We start from the raw sequence: 17,898 nt of genomic DNA, 5'->3' as shown, positions 1-17,898 counted from the left end.
TCTTTCTAGGTCCCATCCTTCAACCAAGTTTCATGGAAATCTCTTCAATAGTTTTTGTGTATTCCTGCTGACAAACAAACTAATTAACAAACTAACCAACCAACCAATTCATCAAGCTGCAGCAAATTACCAGTGTTCCTGCTGAGAAACAAACTAATTAACCAACTAACCAACCAACCAATGCAATCAAGGTGCAGCAAATTACATGTAATCCTGCTGACGAACAAACAAACAAACCCACCAACCAAAAAAACAACCCAACAGACAGAAAAGATCGTTGGCAGAGGTGATAAAAGAGTTAATTTTAAGGTAGGAGGACTAACTCCAGATGCCAGTCCTCCTTCCATCTCTAAGGTTCCCTGACGTTAGTGAGTTGCCTTCCCAACACGACAGAAATCCATTTAATCCTCGGACACGATGATGGACACAGTACAGATGTGATTGCATTTGTGTGTGTGCAACATGCACTAACAACATGACCCCGCCCCCACCGGTCCCTGCTGGGATGACTTGAGTTTCTCCGGCTTGACGGCTCTCTATCAGTTAAAGCAGAGAGGCACTGAGAGCTGCAGAGATGGCCTTCGATAGGAAATGCTGAAAAGCCACTCAGTCAGACAGTCGGTCAAACTCAGCCAGTCATCACTGATGTTATCACCACATCACAACAGACACACTTAAAGCTTTCACTGCGGCCTCAGAAACACTTGGCCCCAGCGTTTCTCATGGCTACTTTGCAGACCTAACCCATCCTTTTAAGTAATTTGGAATAACCTCCAGATATGTTAATTTAAATCACTACTGCTAAGTAGGCAAGTCTCCAAAGTATTTCTGACAGAGAGGCAATCACCTTGAAAGGCCATCAAGTCTTTAACTGTACCTGGCTTTATTTAAAGCTACACAGGGAAACTTTGGCAGCTCTGACTTTAACAGAATCCAATACATTTGAGACGTCTAGACAGAGGGAGTCTGTGTTTACCCTTCAAGATTCCCTCGATCAGTTTATACCTCAGACTATAGATTAAAACATGTCCTGCAGCCTGCTTTCTCCATCACTGCTGCTAGGGTTTTCAATAGAGATCATTTTGATCAATGGATCAATTCACTTATCAGGTGAAAATTCTAAATATGTTTGACTGTCGGATTTTTCAGGCAAAATAAGCAACTTTGCCTCTGGGAAATTGTGAGTGAACAGCCATACTTAGAGTGCTGGGTAGTTGTAAAGGTATAGGCATTAGGCTAAATTCTAAAGGTGATGATATGTTCACAATCCATCTGATTATTTTCAACAGATCTTTGGTACAAAGGAAGGGAAATTCTCACAAAACAAAAGGTAATATTCCGTTTTGCAGGTAACTTGCTAACCATGTTCATCATGTTAGTTTAGCGTGTTGCTATGCTAACATTTGCTAATTAGCACTAAACTCATAACACAAAAAAGAGGAATTCTTCCGGTTAAAAAAAAAACCCCATCCAATATTTGTTAAGGAATTTAGTTAAAATAAGAATATCGCAATGTGATTGTGGCATTAGTCAGCAGATCAATAGGGACACTAGGCTTTATCATCTGGGGACCATGAATTTCGGTTCTAAATTTCATGATAATTCATCAAATAGTTGTGGCACAAGGAAACAGATCGAGTGACTTACCAACCAACAGACTATAATTCAACAGATGAATGGGTACGACAGTTTTATCAGAGAAAATATCTCACCTCCTCATCCGTCACAAATTTCATTAATAGAGTGAAACCACAGAGTCCCACAGGATGGTAAACTCATCTCAACACTGCACTAACGAGAAAGGTGTACTTATAAATTGTTTATATATAGCAATCTTTCTTACTGTCACTTTCAAATAAATCTGAAACGCCTGCGTGTGTGTTCTTCTGTTATGAGTTCTGCAAACGACACAGTGGATGATTCATAAAGACTCAGGACTCACTCCCCCCCACCTTGCAAAGAAGTTTTCTTATATTACATGTGCACAGACACCGAAGAGCAAACACACACCAACACCCGCAGTTATGAGTTTGTGACGGTGTTGATGACATACTCAGATAAAAGTAGAGAAACAGCTTGGAAGGAAGCGACAACTCGCTCCGTCTTCCCGACATGACACTCATGAACAAACACAAGCTCATACATGAATGAATAACGTCAGACTCCAGTGCCATCGCTCCAAACTTTCCATCCTCTCCCAACCTCCTCCAAGGACACAGAGGGGAGACGAACTGAAAACCGCAGACAGCAACCAGATATCGAGACAAGATGGGCTGCAGCCATGTTGGGTTATTGTGTCCAACAGGGAGTTGGAGTGTTGTGAAGGTCGGTGCAGCTCTTTGATTAAGACGAGGGATTCTACGAGGGTTTTACCCGGCTAAAATTAGACAGAGCTTGGCACGGAGAGTGGGCGAGGTAGAGGATCTATAACATGACTATGCAGATGGATCAGGACAGATGAAAGGACGGGGGGGGGGAAGTTATACAGGGGATGTGAGGACGCGAGAAACCGCATAATAATCGTGTGTGAGTCAGGGTCAGAAAAGAGTTTAGAATGAACCATTATACTTGAGACAGAGGCGTGATGTAGCGAGGTCGAGGGGGAAGCAGTGGGAAGGAGCTTAACGGTTACCGGAGTTGACTCGACATCAGCGAGTGCCCAACAGGTTTGACTTTATCACCTTTTAAATCTGCAAATCAGGAGCCGGGACGTCAGAACAAGCTGTCGTTCATGACGATAACATGTTACACGGCAGATTGAAGATTCAGTTGAGGTCACTGACACATTTCTATAGCAATTAATTACTTGATTACTTAATTGATTGCTAAATGTTATTTCTCAAGTAAAAACTTCTTAAATCAATACAGTTCGGGTGATATTCTCATTTGTTTTCATGCAAAGAAAATCAATACCACTCTCATTGTTATGAGCAAGTACCCGAAATCTACATATTTGCATGCCTGTGCCAACTTAACCCTGGGATGAAAATACAACATGGTAATAATTAAACCTTATAGGTGCTGAATTCTCTCTGTTTTCAGTCTTTTATGCTCAGTTTAGTTGTCCATCAGCTTTTTTCAGGCAAATATTTAATAGAAAAATTTGAAAGTGGCATCAATCAAGACAGAAAATAAGCATATTTTTCCTTTAAACTCCACATGTTGTTTTCAATATGCTAATAGCCATATCTATAATTGTACCGGAAAATATTGAACACCTGGTTATTTTAACCAAGATAACAAGCAGATTATTCTATGCTACATAAAGCTTTGACGATGCGTCTGTGTTCAAGACCCATGGGATACGTTTTTGATCAAAGCTTTAAAAGAGAAACACGACACTCCATCATCACACGATATGGAAATTTGATCCTGTTAAAATTTACAGCCAGGGAAATACTATTTGAAGATTGCTGTTGGCTGACAATGTCCCCAGCAGTGAATGGATCTCATGGATTAGCAACACTGACGTTCAGATGGATGGAATGACCATGTTAGTTAAGGAAAATTCAATATATCCTCATTTAGCTCATTATATTAATAATAAAGCTGCTGAAAGGCCAGTGTCCTTTCAGCAGCGCTCAATTCACCTTTCAGCGCTGAAGCTCTTGCTAAAATTAAAATATGTCCATCGCTGCCCTTCTGTCATTGATGAGTGTTGCTGTGCCGCCAACTTAATTATAATGCACTAGACTGCTAGCAGAACATCTCGGCATCAGCTCCTTTGCAGGCCAAAAAAGATCTTATGTCCTAATAAATGTCCCACTGTTATAGACGTTTCCGTCCCGGGGCTTCGATCCGCTGCATAAACGACCACGTGTCGATGCGATTCTCATTTGAATCATGAAACCGAATGTCATGTGATAGGCGAGAGCCTTCAGGTCGGAGAAGTGGGATTCAACCCATCCCACCGTTGGCTTTAATCCCAGAATAAGCGGCGGAAATCTGAGCTGTGAATAAATCAAACGCTTCTGTCGAAAAAGCCTCTGAGAAAAGTGCTTTTAACCCTCAGCTGCTTGGAAGCCTGCACCAGAGGACGGTGGCTGTGCTGGTCAGATTCCACATGGTTTTGTGTAACTGAATGTGAATGAAGCAGAGCGCTGGAGGAAGAAATCCCTCTGAGGAAACCCGGAGAGGTGAAGGCTGAGGAAAAGTTAATTATCCAATTCTCTGCACAAATCTGACTCATCACTGACAGACGACAAACAAGAGTCTGAGCGTTTCTGTTCTCCCTTGACAAGAACGTTATGATCCGTGGTGGATTGTTGTTCCCCCTGGCAGGTGAGTAAATAACTGAGGGAACAAGTGTGCGTATGCATTTGTAAAGTGGATCTGACGCAAAGCAAGAGGTGTGGGACAGGGCCTCTATTTACTCTGAGCCCAGGGATTAAGAAGGGACATTTTTATTTCAGGGTATTTACTGTCTACATCCATGTTTGTGTATATTTGTCACAATCTGTCCACATATGTGAAATAGAAGTCTGGGATTTTAAGATGGTTTTCCCTCTAATGCAGCATTTTTTTGATTTAGTCATTTGACATATCATGAGTCACACAACAGTCGCCGCAATCCCACCTGTTTAAAGCTACACTAAATATTTTCATGATATTAACAATGAATGAGATGTAATATGAAGCAGTAGCAGTGATGAAAACACCGAAAATTATCACTGAAGGCTGCAGATTTACGCTTTTTAGCCTCTTTTCATACATAAGAATCTCACAGCACACGTCAACTAATGTCAACTGTAGGTGTGTGTCAACTCGTCATCTGCTCATACATTAGTTTGTTTTCCATTTTTTGCCAAGACCAAGCTTATCAGTGCAGGTGGATGGAGGAGGAGGAGGAGGGGGACGTCAGGGAAACAGAAAGAGGAGAAAAGAGGTGTGGCTGGGGGGGGTGATGGGGATTCCCACCCACTCCTCCATTCACTGTAAAGGTTAGGCGTAATGAGCTGTGGGCTCGGGCTAACAACAACATTTGGAAGCTGGCTGCTGTTTCAAGGTGATACTGCGTAAAAAGGCAGTGACACACACACACACACACACACACACACACACACACACACACACACACACACACACACACACACACACACACACACACACACACACACACACACACACACACACACACACACACACACACACACACACACACACACACACACACTGAGGAGAAGGGGGCTGTGTTTCCATTTGTCTGTCAAGTAAATTACACGCTAGCATGCTGCAAAACAAACAATGCTAATTACTGTGGCTATGTAATAAACAGCAGATAGTGAAATAAAAATCGTTGTTATACTTTGCATGAGCCGTGTACAGTCCCCCCCAAATCATACATGTTTTGTCTATGTAAATTCAATGCTTCATGTATGTTAGACATTTATTGTATGTTGAATTGATTTTTTAGATATTTACAATGAGATATTTTAGCCTCATGCTACACAGGACCAGTGCTCTGCTGCTGACTTCTTCCTTTATTCTCTTAAAGTCCTGACAGAAAACTCTGCCTATAGCTTCTGGTGATGTGACACACAGGCCTGACTCACCAACACTAAAACAAACCACGATAGGCAGGTTGTCATGGGCTGCGCTGCTCGGGGCAGAATGGGTCAGCACCCATATCCTTTGTGACACCGCCCCTCGTCCCTCCACCCCCTCACGTCAAGGGCCCTGTTGGACTCCTCTCTGTCTGTCGGCCATTTCTCTGCTCGCTCTGTTCTGGGCCTCCACTCCAACACTCCACACTCATTATCTGTCTGTGAGCTTGCTACTCACAGCTCTCTTGCATCTTTTTCTTACAACCTACAGTGTAGATTAGAGCCTGATCGATAAACAAAGCAGAAAATAAATCTCAAATAAATAATATAATAATTGCATCATGGGAGTCAGTTACAATTTTGTTTTTACTGTATAAGTAGGCTGAATAATTGGTGTTCCAAAATCGGTATTTACATTGGCCCCCAAAACTCGAAATGAATAGAGAAGCATCAGTCTCCCATAAACATGAACGGCACTACCTTTATTAAAAAGTTATTTCACTCGCCTCTCAGGTGAAGCCATTTTCCTAATCCGGAGCTCATGCTGCTGGCTTCAAGTGATGAATATCAATTTTTATGGAGGAAGTCAGAGTCAGACAATCCATCCATAAAAGCCCAGAGTAGCCCACTCTCTTTTTCACCTCGTATCATCCCGGCTCTCAATAGACACTAAAGAGTTTGAGAGCAGCAGCAGTCAGGATGTAAATACAACAGAGCCTGTGCTAACTAGCTGAGCCCATTGCCAGGATGTGTGAGTGTGTGTGTTTGAGTGTTTCTGCCTGTCTGTCCTTGCCTCCTCTCCCCCACACCACGGCTTCAGAGCTGGCTCACATCGCGTCTTGGCTTCGCCCTCCGTCTTACTTGGCACCGAAGGTTCGGTGGCTAAAATCTGGCCCTTTTCTAAGCATACAAGCACCAGTAAATTAGAAAGGGGATAATTGAAAACCATTCTGGAGAGGAGCTGGAGGGGAGTTCTATAAAAAGAAAAAGGAAAGGGCTGTTTTTAGTGCCTAGGAAATTCTAAAACAACAGTGAACCACTTGCCATAGCTGGTAAGGGGTCCTGGGTTTAGCCAATTGGATGGACACATGTTCAGGTATTTTATCTGTGCAGTATTTCCTTTTTCATGCAGCAGCATTTACAGTGTCAAACTGGAGAAACTGGCACATTCTGTCCGAAGCTCTGCACAGACACACACACACCTTAAAGTCTAAAAATAGTGTCCATTTCATGGCTTCCGAGGTGGCCATGTGGGGGACTCTGTGGGTTGCCTGGGGCAGCAGAGAGACGCTTTTAAAGGAGGGAATATGAAAGAGGGAAAACAACACAGCGATAAAAGAGACTGGAGAGAGAGAGAGAGAGAGAGAGAGAGAGAGAGAGAGAGAGAGAGAGAGAGAGAGAGAGAGCTGCCCTACAGCTTGTGTGTGTTCTCCCCCTTTGTGTCTCTCTTTGTGGCTGCGACTATTTCTGCACACTTCACCCTGGTGGGCAAGCGCTGGGAGAGCTGTGAGGCAACTGGCCTGGTATTAAGCTGCCGATACACATCAACCTTGAGTCGAGAACACAAACAAGAATCAAACGACAGATTCCCATAACAACTGGGTTTGTGATACAGAGAAGAAAAAGGAAATTGCACCCTGCCAGAGGATGAGCTGAAGCTGTAGCTGGATGATAGACCGAGGGCTGTGAGCATGCTCTACATGTACACGTGTGCCCCGCACAGTGCGACCACGGAGCGTTTCTATCTGCCAGCGCGTGACTCCGGAGGGCTCAGACTGTGGGAGGATTCATGGGCTCAGCCACAGAATAACAATGAGGAAGGAGGACACAGGAATCACCACGCAGAGAGTGTGGGTGTGCTGAGGATGTGCCGGACCAAAAGAGACAAGAACGCACAATTATGCTTGGTTTGTCTTCTGCAAGGACACCGAGTTAACTTTGAATTCACAGAACCTTTTCTATAACTGGCACAGGCCTAAACCCAATCCTGGCGATTGTGTATATTAAAAAAAACGAGAGATTATTGTGAGGCACCGCAACAATGCAGCATCACAAAGGACTCATTATCAAAGCCTGTTCTGGTGACTGGACAGTTTAAGATACAGAGCTCTAATCTCATTTGGCTACATGGGTTTCTTGTTATCGTCGTGAGGTGGCCGGCCAGGAAACGACTACGCCTGCAAAGAAATCGTCTGACACATCATCCTCCAGTAAAACCACAACGTGTCATTTTTAGTGAGCGTCAGAGGCGCTGGTGGGCAGATTTTGTTGAGCCTCTATAGCCCTGTAACCTTATATCCTTCACACGGCGCCGTTTCCCCCGATTTCCAGTCTTTTTCGTCCAATCACCTGGTTAGTGGACGACTATTTTAACATATCGAAGCAGTGTTTGTACCTCAACAAACCACGATCGTTCCATAACTTTAACAGCTTGTTTATTACAGTAACTACAATAGAGACAGTGTCGCTCTGACCTATTCTCCAAAAATTGTGGACCCTTAATCTACAGCTGGTTAAATACTAAGATAACCCGTCACTTTATAACCTTGTTTATCCATTTGAGTTTGAGGTTTTTACAATAATGAGGGAGTTTGGAACAAAGCATTTCAGTTTCTTACCCACAGCCTTAGAGTGTTAAATAATTAAAGACCATTTGATATATTATTGCAAAGCACAGTCGTCCAGTGGGTGAATTATTTGTATAATTGTCACAATCTAGTGATAAATAATATCTAACTAAACTCTAAATCTCCAATCTAACCATCATTATAAACACAGAGTTTGTCATTATGAACAAAAACAAAGATATTAGGTGATATGGTTTATGTTGGACTTGGACCTTTGGCTCCAGGCTATTACACAAATCACTGATTATTATGTTCTGGTTGTGGCTCAATATATTTAAGAGTTTGGTAACAAGGATACAATCTAGTTTTCCTGGGTGATACTTGATGCAGCTCACAGTCTCTTATCTGGATTCCTTGATTTGTGCTTGTTAGCGAAGTGCTGCTCTCCCATTTTACGTAAGACTTCTCCAACGAGCACACTCATTACCGATAAGGGCAACATGACATGGAGCCTGAGCTACGGCAGCAGCGCTGAGCAGCACTAGACACAAATTCACAGGGAGTATGACACGCAAAGAAAATACAGTGTTTGAAAGGAGGATAACCACCAAAAATACCAAAGGCTTTAAGTGACTCCCCCCCCCCATGGCTTCTGAAAAAATTTAGGGGATTAAAGGATGCAGAGAAAGACGACATAAAAGAGAGGGGATTTAGAAAGATATTCTGGGAAAAAGGTGACCAAAAAAAGCAACAGAGGGGGACAAAGATGGCCGGCCGTGATGGGAGGGGAAGGAAGAAAGGAAGAGGAGCCATTAGGGTGAGTGCTGTTCCTTCTGGGGAGCCTTTTTTTCACAAGTCATATTGATGGGGATTAAGCGCCGACACCTGAGTCTGGGATCAAGCCTCGATAGAAATGACAGGCTTCCTGTTGCCCTTTAAATCCTTTTAGGAAACAGAGATTACACCGACACATGCACACGCGACGGCAGAGAACGCGTGCACTCTCACCCTTCCAGCATTTCAGTAGAAACACATGCAGGTAATAGAAAAACGCCTAAATTCTCACGTGGACCTGGACATATCGTGATGGTATACACTTTGAAGGCTCACGCCCGCCTGCATGGCTCGTCTCATTCTCGATAAGTCATCAATCTTTCAAATAAAACATACTGTTCAGTACACAGACACGAGCACACATTCACATACACTCGCTCTGACCCACTCACATGCGTCAGCACATGGACCCTTGCTGACGGCCTTTATGACAGCGAATGACACAGAAGCTAGGAACAGTATGTGAGTGGGGGGGGGGGGATGACTCAACCGAGGTGCTGTGTGTGTGTACGAGCGTCCCCTCCTGAATATTGCACTTTGACGTGTTCTCAAGTTCAACCAAATCCTATTATTTTCCCTGAATTATTGAACGTATTTACTCCTGCATGCCTCAAAGAGGGACTCCTCGTTCTCGTACCAGCGTCTGGCTCGAACCGCCGTTTCAAAAACAAAGCTGAGCTGACGATCCTGGCTTCAAGACAACGACCAATCTATAACCAATTAGCGCATCAGTGGCACGGCTCTCCAGTGTAATTACATTTTCCCCCGCGCTTGGCCTAAATGAAGTGATTTGCAGTTCAGCTCCCCATTTTCCCATCAGGCAATTAAGAGCCGCGAAAAAAAAGGGCCGGCGTCCCCAAACTTCAGAGAAATTGAGACTTCAGTAGTGCTGTCTGTGCTGTAAACAAACGGCGGACATCTTGTTTTTGGCACGCTACCGAGGGGGAGGGGGATAATGTTGAATTCATGACTTAATAGACTGATAATTTCAACTACACAAGTTAAGTAGAAATACTTACGACGTTCAGAGACAGACTTCTGACAGATAGTTAGGCTAGATGATAACTCGCTATTTCAAACTTTTACCGAGATAAGGATTACTGAACAAGTATTATATAACAGCCCCCCCAATGGGACTCATCACTCGTAGAACCCAGTTTCATATCTCACACTGAAAGCAAAGTATATATTTCTGAGAAGTCAATATTCTTCTGCCAGTTATATTCCTACAACATAAAAGTTGATTTCCATTGAGCTTGTCAGTGTTTGTGAACAAAGCGGGGGTGCAGCAGCTATGATCTGTGGGCTGCTGCAGAATAAGGCTCCTCAGAGAGACAGAAATACACAGCAGATTATTCAGGACTCGCTTAAACCTCAAGCCGACACGTGAAGCTGTCTGACATGTGACTGTGCCCTGAATCACACGACCATGTCGAGAGGATGTAAGTCAACGTCCTCCTGTCACTGACCTGCAGCTTTTTGTTCGTTTAACCAATGCGTGGCTTCAAGGCGGTTATGAGTGATGCAGTGTAGGATTATTCACATGGAATAATATGTGGGTGTAGTATATATATATATATATATATGAGTGCTTGGCCTACATGCTGAGGCGGAAGCGCTTTTTGGCCTCGGTTCCCATAAAATACTCCATAGAGAACCATCTGTTCTGTGTGGAACATAGTGAAGTAACACCAGCAAACCAGTGCCCCCCGCACCTCAAGTGATAAGCGGACAAAAAGTGTTTGGTTTCCATGTCATCATCAGGCAAACAAAGACCACGGCACGTTCTCGCAAACACACTCAGGCAAACATGTTGTACGTGCATTGAGATGTTTGCACAGAAACATATCTTCTGATTTCAGAGAGAGGAAATAGTCCATAGGATGGAAGTTGTGCATCCTGTACACAAAGCAGACACACACACACATACTCTACATGTACACAGTTGCAGAGTCAAGTGTCAATTCTCTCAATTGCCCCATTTGATCTTCACATTTCTGGCTGCCCTCTCGACAAAAAAACTGGTCGCAGTGAGGCCGTCTTGTTAAAACGCAGCGTAATTGACCACATCCATTCTGTCAGTGGACAAATATGTGCAAATGACATTACGCTGTCTATTTGGGCTAAACTAATGTAATTTAGTGCAGCTAATAACATGCTATCCTCATTCCAGAGCAGTTTGCTGGATGCTTGTGGGAAACAACGCTCGGCTGAAAACTCTGCCGCTCCTGATGGTATCTCTTCTGTGACCTACTTCAATAAAACATCTAGGAGGATGTTTGCGTTCTATTTATATACGACAGAATGCATAAATTACTGGTAGGTGCAGTGTGTTGGAATCTCAGGAAGCTGTGGAGCTTAGGAAAAGTGCAACAATAATAGGGCTTCTTACCTCTCCTAAATGGGGAGTGGGATTGAATCCACACAGATTGCACACTGTCTTCTTGCACTCGGTGCAGAAGCTGTAGTTCGGCGTGACTGATGATCCGACGTTCAGCTCCACGGTGCAGAGAGGGCAGCTTTCCTTGGTGGCTGAGGCCGGGGCTGGCGCCAGTTGGACTGCTGGGGCCTTCTCTTCCTGCTCCACAGAGATGGTTCTGGGGGGTTTCTTGGATTTGGCAGGTGGGGTGTCAGGAGCAGAGTCCGAATCAGGGGGCGATCCAGGCTCAGAGAAGGGGGAGTCAGGAGGGGAACCCGCTCCGGAGTCAGCGGGGGAGTTGGGTGGAGACTCCGCTGCCTTTTGGTCCTCCCCCGCAACGAGATTGGTGGCTGAGCTCAAGAGGGACGATCCGAAGCTGAACATCTGAGAAGCAGCAGCAGGAGATTTGGATTCTGTCAACCCTCCAAAACCGCCAAACAACTTCCCAGCCACCGACTCCTCCTGCTTTGGCGGAGCCTGTGCCTGAGGCTTTGACGATTCCATCAAACCGCCAAAACCGCCAAACAGTTTCCCTGTAACAGACTCGGCAGCTTGAGAAGAAGCCGCAGGAGATTTAGCCGCATCGGTCAGGCCTCCTAAACTGATACCTCCAAACCCCCCGAAGAAGCTGGACTCCTGTTTGGCCTTAGACGGCGACGGCTGGGGAGTGGTCTTCTGCTGGATGGGACGACCTGTCTTGGGGTCAATTTTGGGTGATCCCGCCGAAGAGGCCGGGGAAAGAGGTCCCGGAGAGGTAGGACCTGGGGATTTCTGCCTCGGCGTGGTTGGCGGTGTTAACCCTTGGTCGGTGGTACTCTGTTGCTTTATCAACAGCTTGCCAGGCTTGCCAGGCGCCTGTCTCTGCGGCGAGGGCGGGGCAGAGCCTTGCTTGGGCTTTGTCATGCCGGGGGGATCCATACCTCCCATCGCCCGCTGCATCTGGCAGTTCAGACACAGCCATTCTTTGCCCTGTGCATGAAACAAAACATGGGTTAGAATTGACTGGAACCAAATTCAGTGTTCTTATGAGCACGAGCATCAATGGCACATGTAATTACAGCATGAACACGGGCAGGCATACGAAATTAAACCCCCTAAAATAACAGTTTTCTTTGTGTGTAGCTCAAAAATAAATACAAACTCAAAGACAGGTCCATTAATTAGTGTTTCAAATGATGTCGAATCCTGTTTTCTCCTCTCAAATTGCTTCTTTATACCCTGAGTGAATATAAATCTGGCAACAGTTACATAAATACGACTTATAATGAATACATGCTTGTTCTGTTTCTAATTAATTTAGAAGGAAAAATGCTATTTATACACAGCATTATTTTAATCTGACTGCGAGCAGACAGACAAATACTTTTCATGTATAAATACTTTTTATTTACTTATTATTATTTATCTCTATGATATGATTAGACGATCATCTTTGTTTAATGATGGGATATCACCAGATTCCAGAGTGTGCAAACTACAGTGTTTAAAACATATTGTTGACAGTTTGATTACTATCTAGATCAGATGAATGATTTTATTATTGTGCTTATTAAATACGATGTAAACAGAGATTATGTCAGTTTAACAAACCTAAAAGCAACTTATACAACTGTATCTTCTACTGTAACTGCAAACAGCATTAAGCTTTTCGAGACCTTGCAACTCAAAGAGAATCCACTTCCTGAATTGATCTGTCTTACAAAGAGTCTAACTGAACAGTAACGAATCCAGAGGAGACGCTGGAGCAGAGTGAACCAGTCGCTCTGCTCTGCTCGTGGCCCATCGGCGAGTGTCCTCGCTGGCTGGCACAGTATCTTCCTGTGGCCATGACATGAGTCACCTTGATCAACATTCCCTGGGACCATATGGTCCCTCTGTATCTCAAATCGAGTGCCACTGGTATGAGCTGCACTCCCTTCTGTCAGGCTCAGAGAAAATAAACTAACAGGACATAATTGGATTTAACTATACTGTAAAAATGCCAACAATTATTTGGTCTAATTTTGTTACTGCATGTTTTATATCATGATTCAATCAAACCAGTCTTCAATAAGTCCCTCTGTCCATTTTGACAATTTGGACAGAGAGTTCCGAGTAAAACCAGAAATTAGTTTAAGATGATGTTTTTGCAGTGAAATTGAAACAGAGCACTTGATAATTTTATATTTCACACACAGAACATTTAATGATGTGGGACTTTTCTCATCCTCTGCCACCAATAACATGAACCGTCTCATGTATGATTAGATAAGTATCCGTCTGAAATTTTGTATGATAAGTATTCAGTCACTTACTGCTGAGTCGGGGGGGCTGAACCCACAGAGGCTGCAGACCTGGTTCTTACACTCAGTGCAGTTGCTGTAATTTGGAGGGTCCTTAGACCCAGTGTTCAGCTGGGTGGTCTTACACAGTGGACAGAGTCCACCTCCAGTCTTTCCAGGCCCCTGCTGACCAAGTGGCCCTCCACTCTTAGGTGGCTCCCCAGGATGAGCCCCGGGGCCAGGTGGCCCCTGCTGCTTGGGTCCAGACTTCCCTGGTCCTTGTTGTGGAGGGCCACCTGTTTGTGGGGGAGGGCCACCCTGTTTGGCACCTGGACCCGGTGGTCCTTGGCCTGGTTTGGGGCCCTGTTGCCCTGGGGGTCCTTGACCTGGTTTGGGGCCCTGTTGCCCTGGGGGTCCTTGACCAGGTTTGGGGCCCTGTTGCCCTGGGGGTCCTTGACCGGGTTTTGGGCCCTGTTGCCCTGGGGGTCCTTGTCCTGGTGGCCCCTGACCTTGCCTGGGAGCCTGCCCAGGGGGTCCTTGACCAGGTTTGGGGCCCTGTTGCCCTGTGGGTCCTTGACCAGGTTTGGGGCCCTGTTGCCCTGGTTGTCCTTGTCCTGGTGGCCCCTGACCTTGCCTAGGGGCCTGCCCAGGGGGTCCTTGGCCAGGAGGACCCTGGCCTGATTTGGGCCCCTGGCCTGGCGGTGCCTGGCCTTGCCTGGGTCCCTGCCCAGAGGGCCCTTGCCCTGGCTTTGGCCCCTGCCCCGGCGGGCCCTGACCTTGTTTCTGGGGTCCTCCCTGTTGTGGTCCCTTTGGACCCGGCCCTTGCTGGGGGCCCTTCCCTGGTGGCTTTCCTCCCTGCTTGGACTCAGGTGCTGCGTCTCCCTCCTCCTCATCCCCAAACAGTCCAAACTTGGACATGTTGACAGAATCACCCATGGAGGATATGGAGGAGGAGACAGAGGACGTCATCGATGACACGGCACTGAGGGGGTTGGCCCCGCTGAGGAAGCTGGAGCCAAACATGCCGGGTGACTTGGTCTCAGGTTCCTTTGGCTCCTGCCGGAATCTGGACTCAAAAAGACTGAGGGATGAAGGGCTGCGACCCGGTGTGGGCTTGCCAGGTGGGCCCTGGTTGAAGGCGTCTACAGTTCGGCTCTTACTGAGACCTGTTGGGCCCCTGGAGGCCCCTACCTGTTGGGGTCGTTGCTGGGCATCAGATTCTGAAGGTCTGGAAAAGAGGAAACAGACTTTTTGTGAGCATATAATTCATTTGTGTTTACTTTGACAGTGTGAGAAAAATCAGACCAAACTGTGAACAAGACTATAATCATGTGAAATTACTCTTCATCTCCTTTATAAACCTACAAGAAACTACGGTTTCTGCTGAATTATGCACTCACATCGAACAAATCCACATATTTCCAAACATAATACTTAAAACAATCAGGCAAAAGAAACCAGCAAAAGTATTAAGCACCCCTGTGTATCCATAAAAGATGTTACAAAAAATGACACGGACTGAAAAATAATGGTGAAAGAAAACAGCTTCTCACTGATGTCTATAATGTTTTCAACCCATTTCCACCTCAATCGTTGCTCGATGTATTAGCCAACTCCACTGCCTCCACTGTAGCGTCACTGTGCTAATAATAAAACTTAAGACCGCGGCTCTCCGGCCCTTTCATCACATCAGTGAACACAAAATGTGTAGCTAGCAGCCCCGGGGTGAAGCTGACAGTAAAGTGAATACCGCTGAATGACACGGAGTGTAGATCATTGAGATAGAGGGGGGGAATGTGTGGCTCCATTGGGGTAAGCTGATACGTCTTTGTTAGCTCAGGCAGCGCACACACACACACACACACACACACACACACACACACACACACACACACACACACACACACACACACACACACACACACACACACACACACACACACACACACACACACACACACACACGCACGCACGCACGCACGCACGCACGCACGCACGCACGCACGCACGCACGCACGCATGAAAGTCAACTGGACCCTGAGAGGAATGCATCAGCGCACAAACACATTGATTGGATATTATTTCTTGTTCCATGTGTATGCCACACATAGAGGTGCTGCTGCAGGCGTCTGTCATTATGTCTCATTTGAATTACCTTCCCAGGCAATAAAGTTGAACACTGCCATGAATACAGCATCTCATTATTTCTATTTACAAAGAGATGATACTAGTCAGGGTGAGGGGGAATCGAGCATCAGCACCAGTGGTGTTGCAGAGCGTTGCTGTTCCACTGCAGAGAGGATTTCAGCACCACGGACAGCGAACCGGCCTCGTTCACATCCAACGTTAGAACATGAAATCAGACTTTTAAAATAAAACAGAAAAATTGGAAAGCAGCAACAAGGATTTAACTGCTCCTCTATTTATAGTCATATTAATATTGATGCACACCCCCTCCCCCTACATCTCCAGCTCAGATATAAATAACATTTCTCCCCCCCACCCCAGTTGGTGCCAATTAGCATTTGCCACACACCAAGCCAGTGTATTTGATATCGAGGAATCTTCGTAGGATTCTGTTTAGGGCTGGGATTTGCATTATTGATTAATATGTTGATGAATAAATGAGTTGTCTGAGCAATAAAATGGAAATAAAAATTTTGAATTTGAAACAAAAACGTGCTAACCTAAGCCTCCTCAAATGTCTTGTTTTGTCCACAAACACAAAGACGTTCACTCAACAGTCATTTGAGGAGCCAAGAAACCAGAAAATATTCACATTTAAGACGCTGAAATCAGAGAATTGATACTTTTCTAACACTCAAGCCGATAAATCGATTATCAAAATAGTTGGCCGTGATTTTAGTCGTCGATAACTGATCGATTAATCGTTGCGGCCCGAATTAGTTGGAAAATATGGACACATAATGGCTTTGGCAGCAGACTGTTTTCACTCCATAACACAGCAGGTTTCCAACACAACCCATTCAAATCCAATTAAGACTAATCTGACTGTTAATATTAGAGATCAGCTCATTAAAGGTTGGTCAGATTGGTTTTTATTGGCTGTTAAAGGCTCAATCCGAGGGTGGTGGTGGGGAGAGATAAACAAACACACACACACACAAACTCTCACACAAACACTGGGCACGACACATGTTTTTACCCAGCAGGCATTTCGAAAATTTCGCACAAATACTGGAGGTGTGTCTCTAAGTCTGTGATCTCACACACAGACACACACACGAGTGACACATTCAGATTCACTATATCTTAAAGGCCTGGGATATTAGCAGCCATTATAAAAACATGACACACATCAGTATGAACGAGACGTGGTCAGATATCACTAGAGCCGGTGTGAGGCTGTTTTCTGAGAAGGTTGGTGGCGTTTCTACCAGATGTGCCAGATGTGGATCCATTATACAGGGAGCTGCTCTAAGAAGGGAATGATGTCTTGGTGGGGTTTCAAATGGGCGTGAACGGCTCCCTGCCTCCTTGGAGCATCTTCCTGCTGCTGCACACAGCCCATCCACACGTCCCGCTCCCACCACCTGCTCCCAAATGCATGGAAATGAATAAATGCTGTTGAAAATAAAGCTCCTGCCTTCGTGCGGCGGCTGCGCCTCCGGGCTGCCTGCCTTGCGCCCTTGACACCGCCGCGGCGAGCTGCCGCCTCTGCTCCTCGCTGAGCTCCGCCAGGTCGACGGGGCTCCCGTCGGAGACCCGCACGAAGCCGCCCTTCCCGTCAGGTGCCAGCCCCTCCGGTAGCCCGGGCGGCGGCCCTTCGCCTCCCTCCAGGCTCGCTTCGTTCCCCATGATCGACCCCTCCCGTCCCCCCCCCAACCCCACCACCCCCTGTACCCTGCTACCCGGATCGATGCGCGATCCCTCGGCGTAATTATGTCCAAAGCGCGCGGTGCAGACGCAGTTCCTCGGTGTGTCGGAGCATCTCAGGTGGATTTCTCTTTATTTCCTCATGTCCCGTCGCTCCATCCCCCTCGTTCCTGCTTGTTTTTCTGTGTCGCGCATCTCTGCAGCTGCACGGTGACCACAGTTTTCCGTCAGGAGCTGCTTTACTACTGCTCACTGCCACTGAAGGGGGTTTCCGGTGGGTTTTACAAAATAAAACCCTAATTAACCGGTATTAGTGTTGGTTTTTCACTCGTGCTCACTTGCAGCTAATCTGCCCAGCGTGCTGCGATTAAACTACAAATCAAAAATCTTAATTTTCCTTTGAACATCAAAGTAGAGTAGGTCAACACCCTGAAGCC

The 17,898-nt window shown here is 45.7% G+C and overlaps 1 protein-coding gene across 1 annotated transcript in view; it reads right to left on the bottom strand.

Moving 5' to 3' along the window:
- The window catches only part of pcloa (piccolo presynaptic cytomatrix protein a), a 53,234-nt gene extending 35,791 nt beyond the window's left edge, over positions 1 to 17,443 (bottom strand). The window contains exons 1-3 of the mRNA XM_035147789.2: positions 17,232 to 17,443; positions 13,658 to 14,852; positions 11,337 to 12,332 (exon numbers count right to left, since the gene is read on the bottom strand). Of these exons, the coding sequence (XP_035003680.2) occupies positions 11,337 to 12,332; positions 13,658 to 14,852; positions 17,232 to 17,443 (2,403 nt within the window). The remainder of the gene's footprint in view (positions 1 to 11,336; positions 12,333 to 13,657; positions 14,853 to 17,231) is intronic.
- Positions 17,444 to 17,898: the final 455 nt, after the last annotated feature.

Source organism: Hippoglossus stenolepis, chromosome 22 (assembly GCF_022539355.2).
Source record: "Hippoglossus stenolepis isolate QCI-W04-F060 chromosome 22, HSTE1.2, whole genome shotgun sequence".
NCBI classification, from domain to species: domain Eukaryota; kingdom Metazoa; phylum Chordata; class Actinopteri; order Pleuronectiformes; family Pleuronectidae; genus Hippoglossus; species Hippoglossus stenolepis.
Note: the sequence above shows the minus strand (reverse complement) of the source record. Positions and strands in the feature narration are given on the sequence as shown.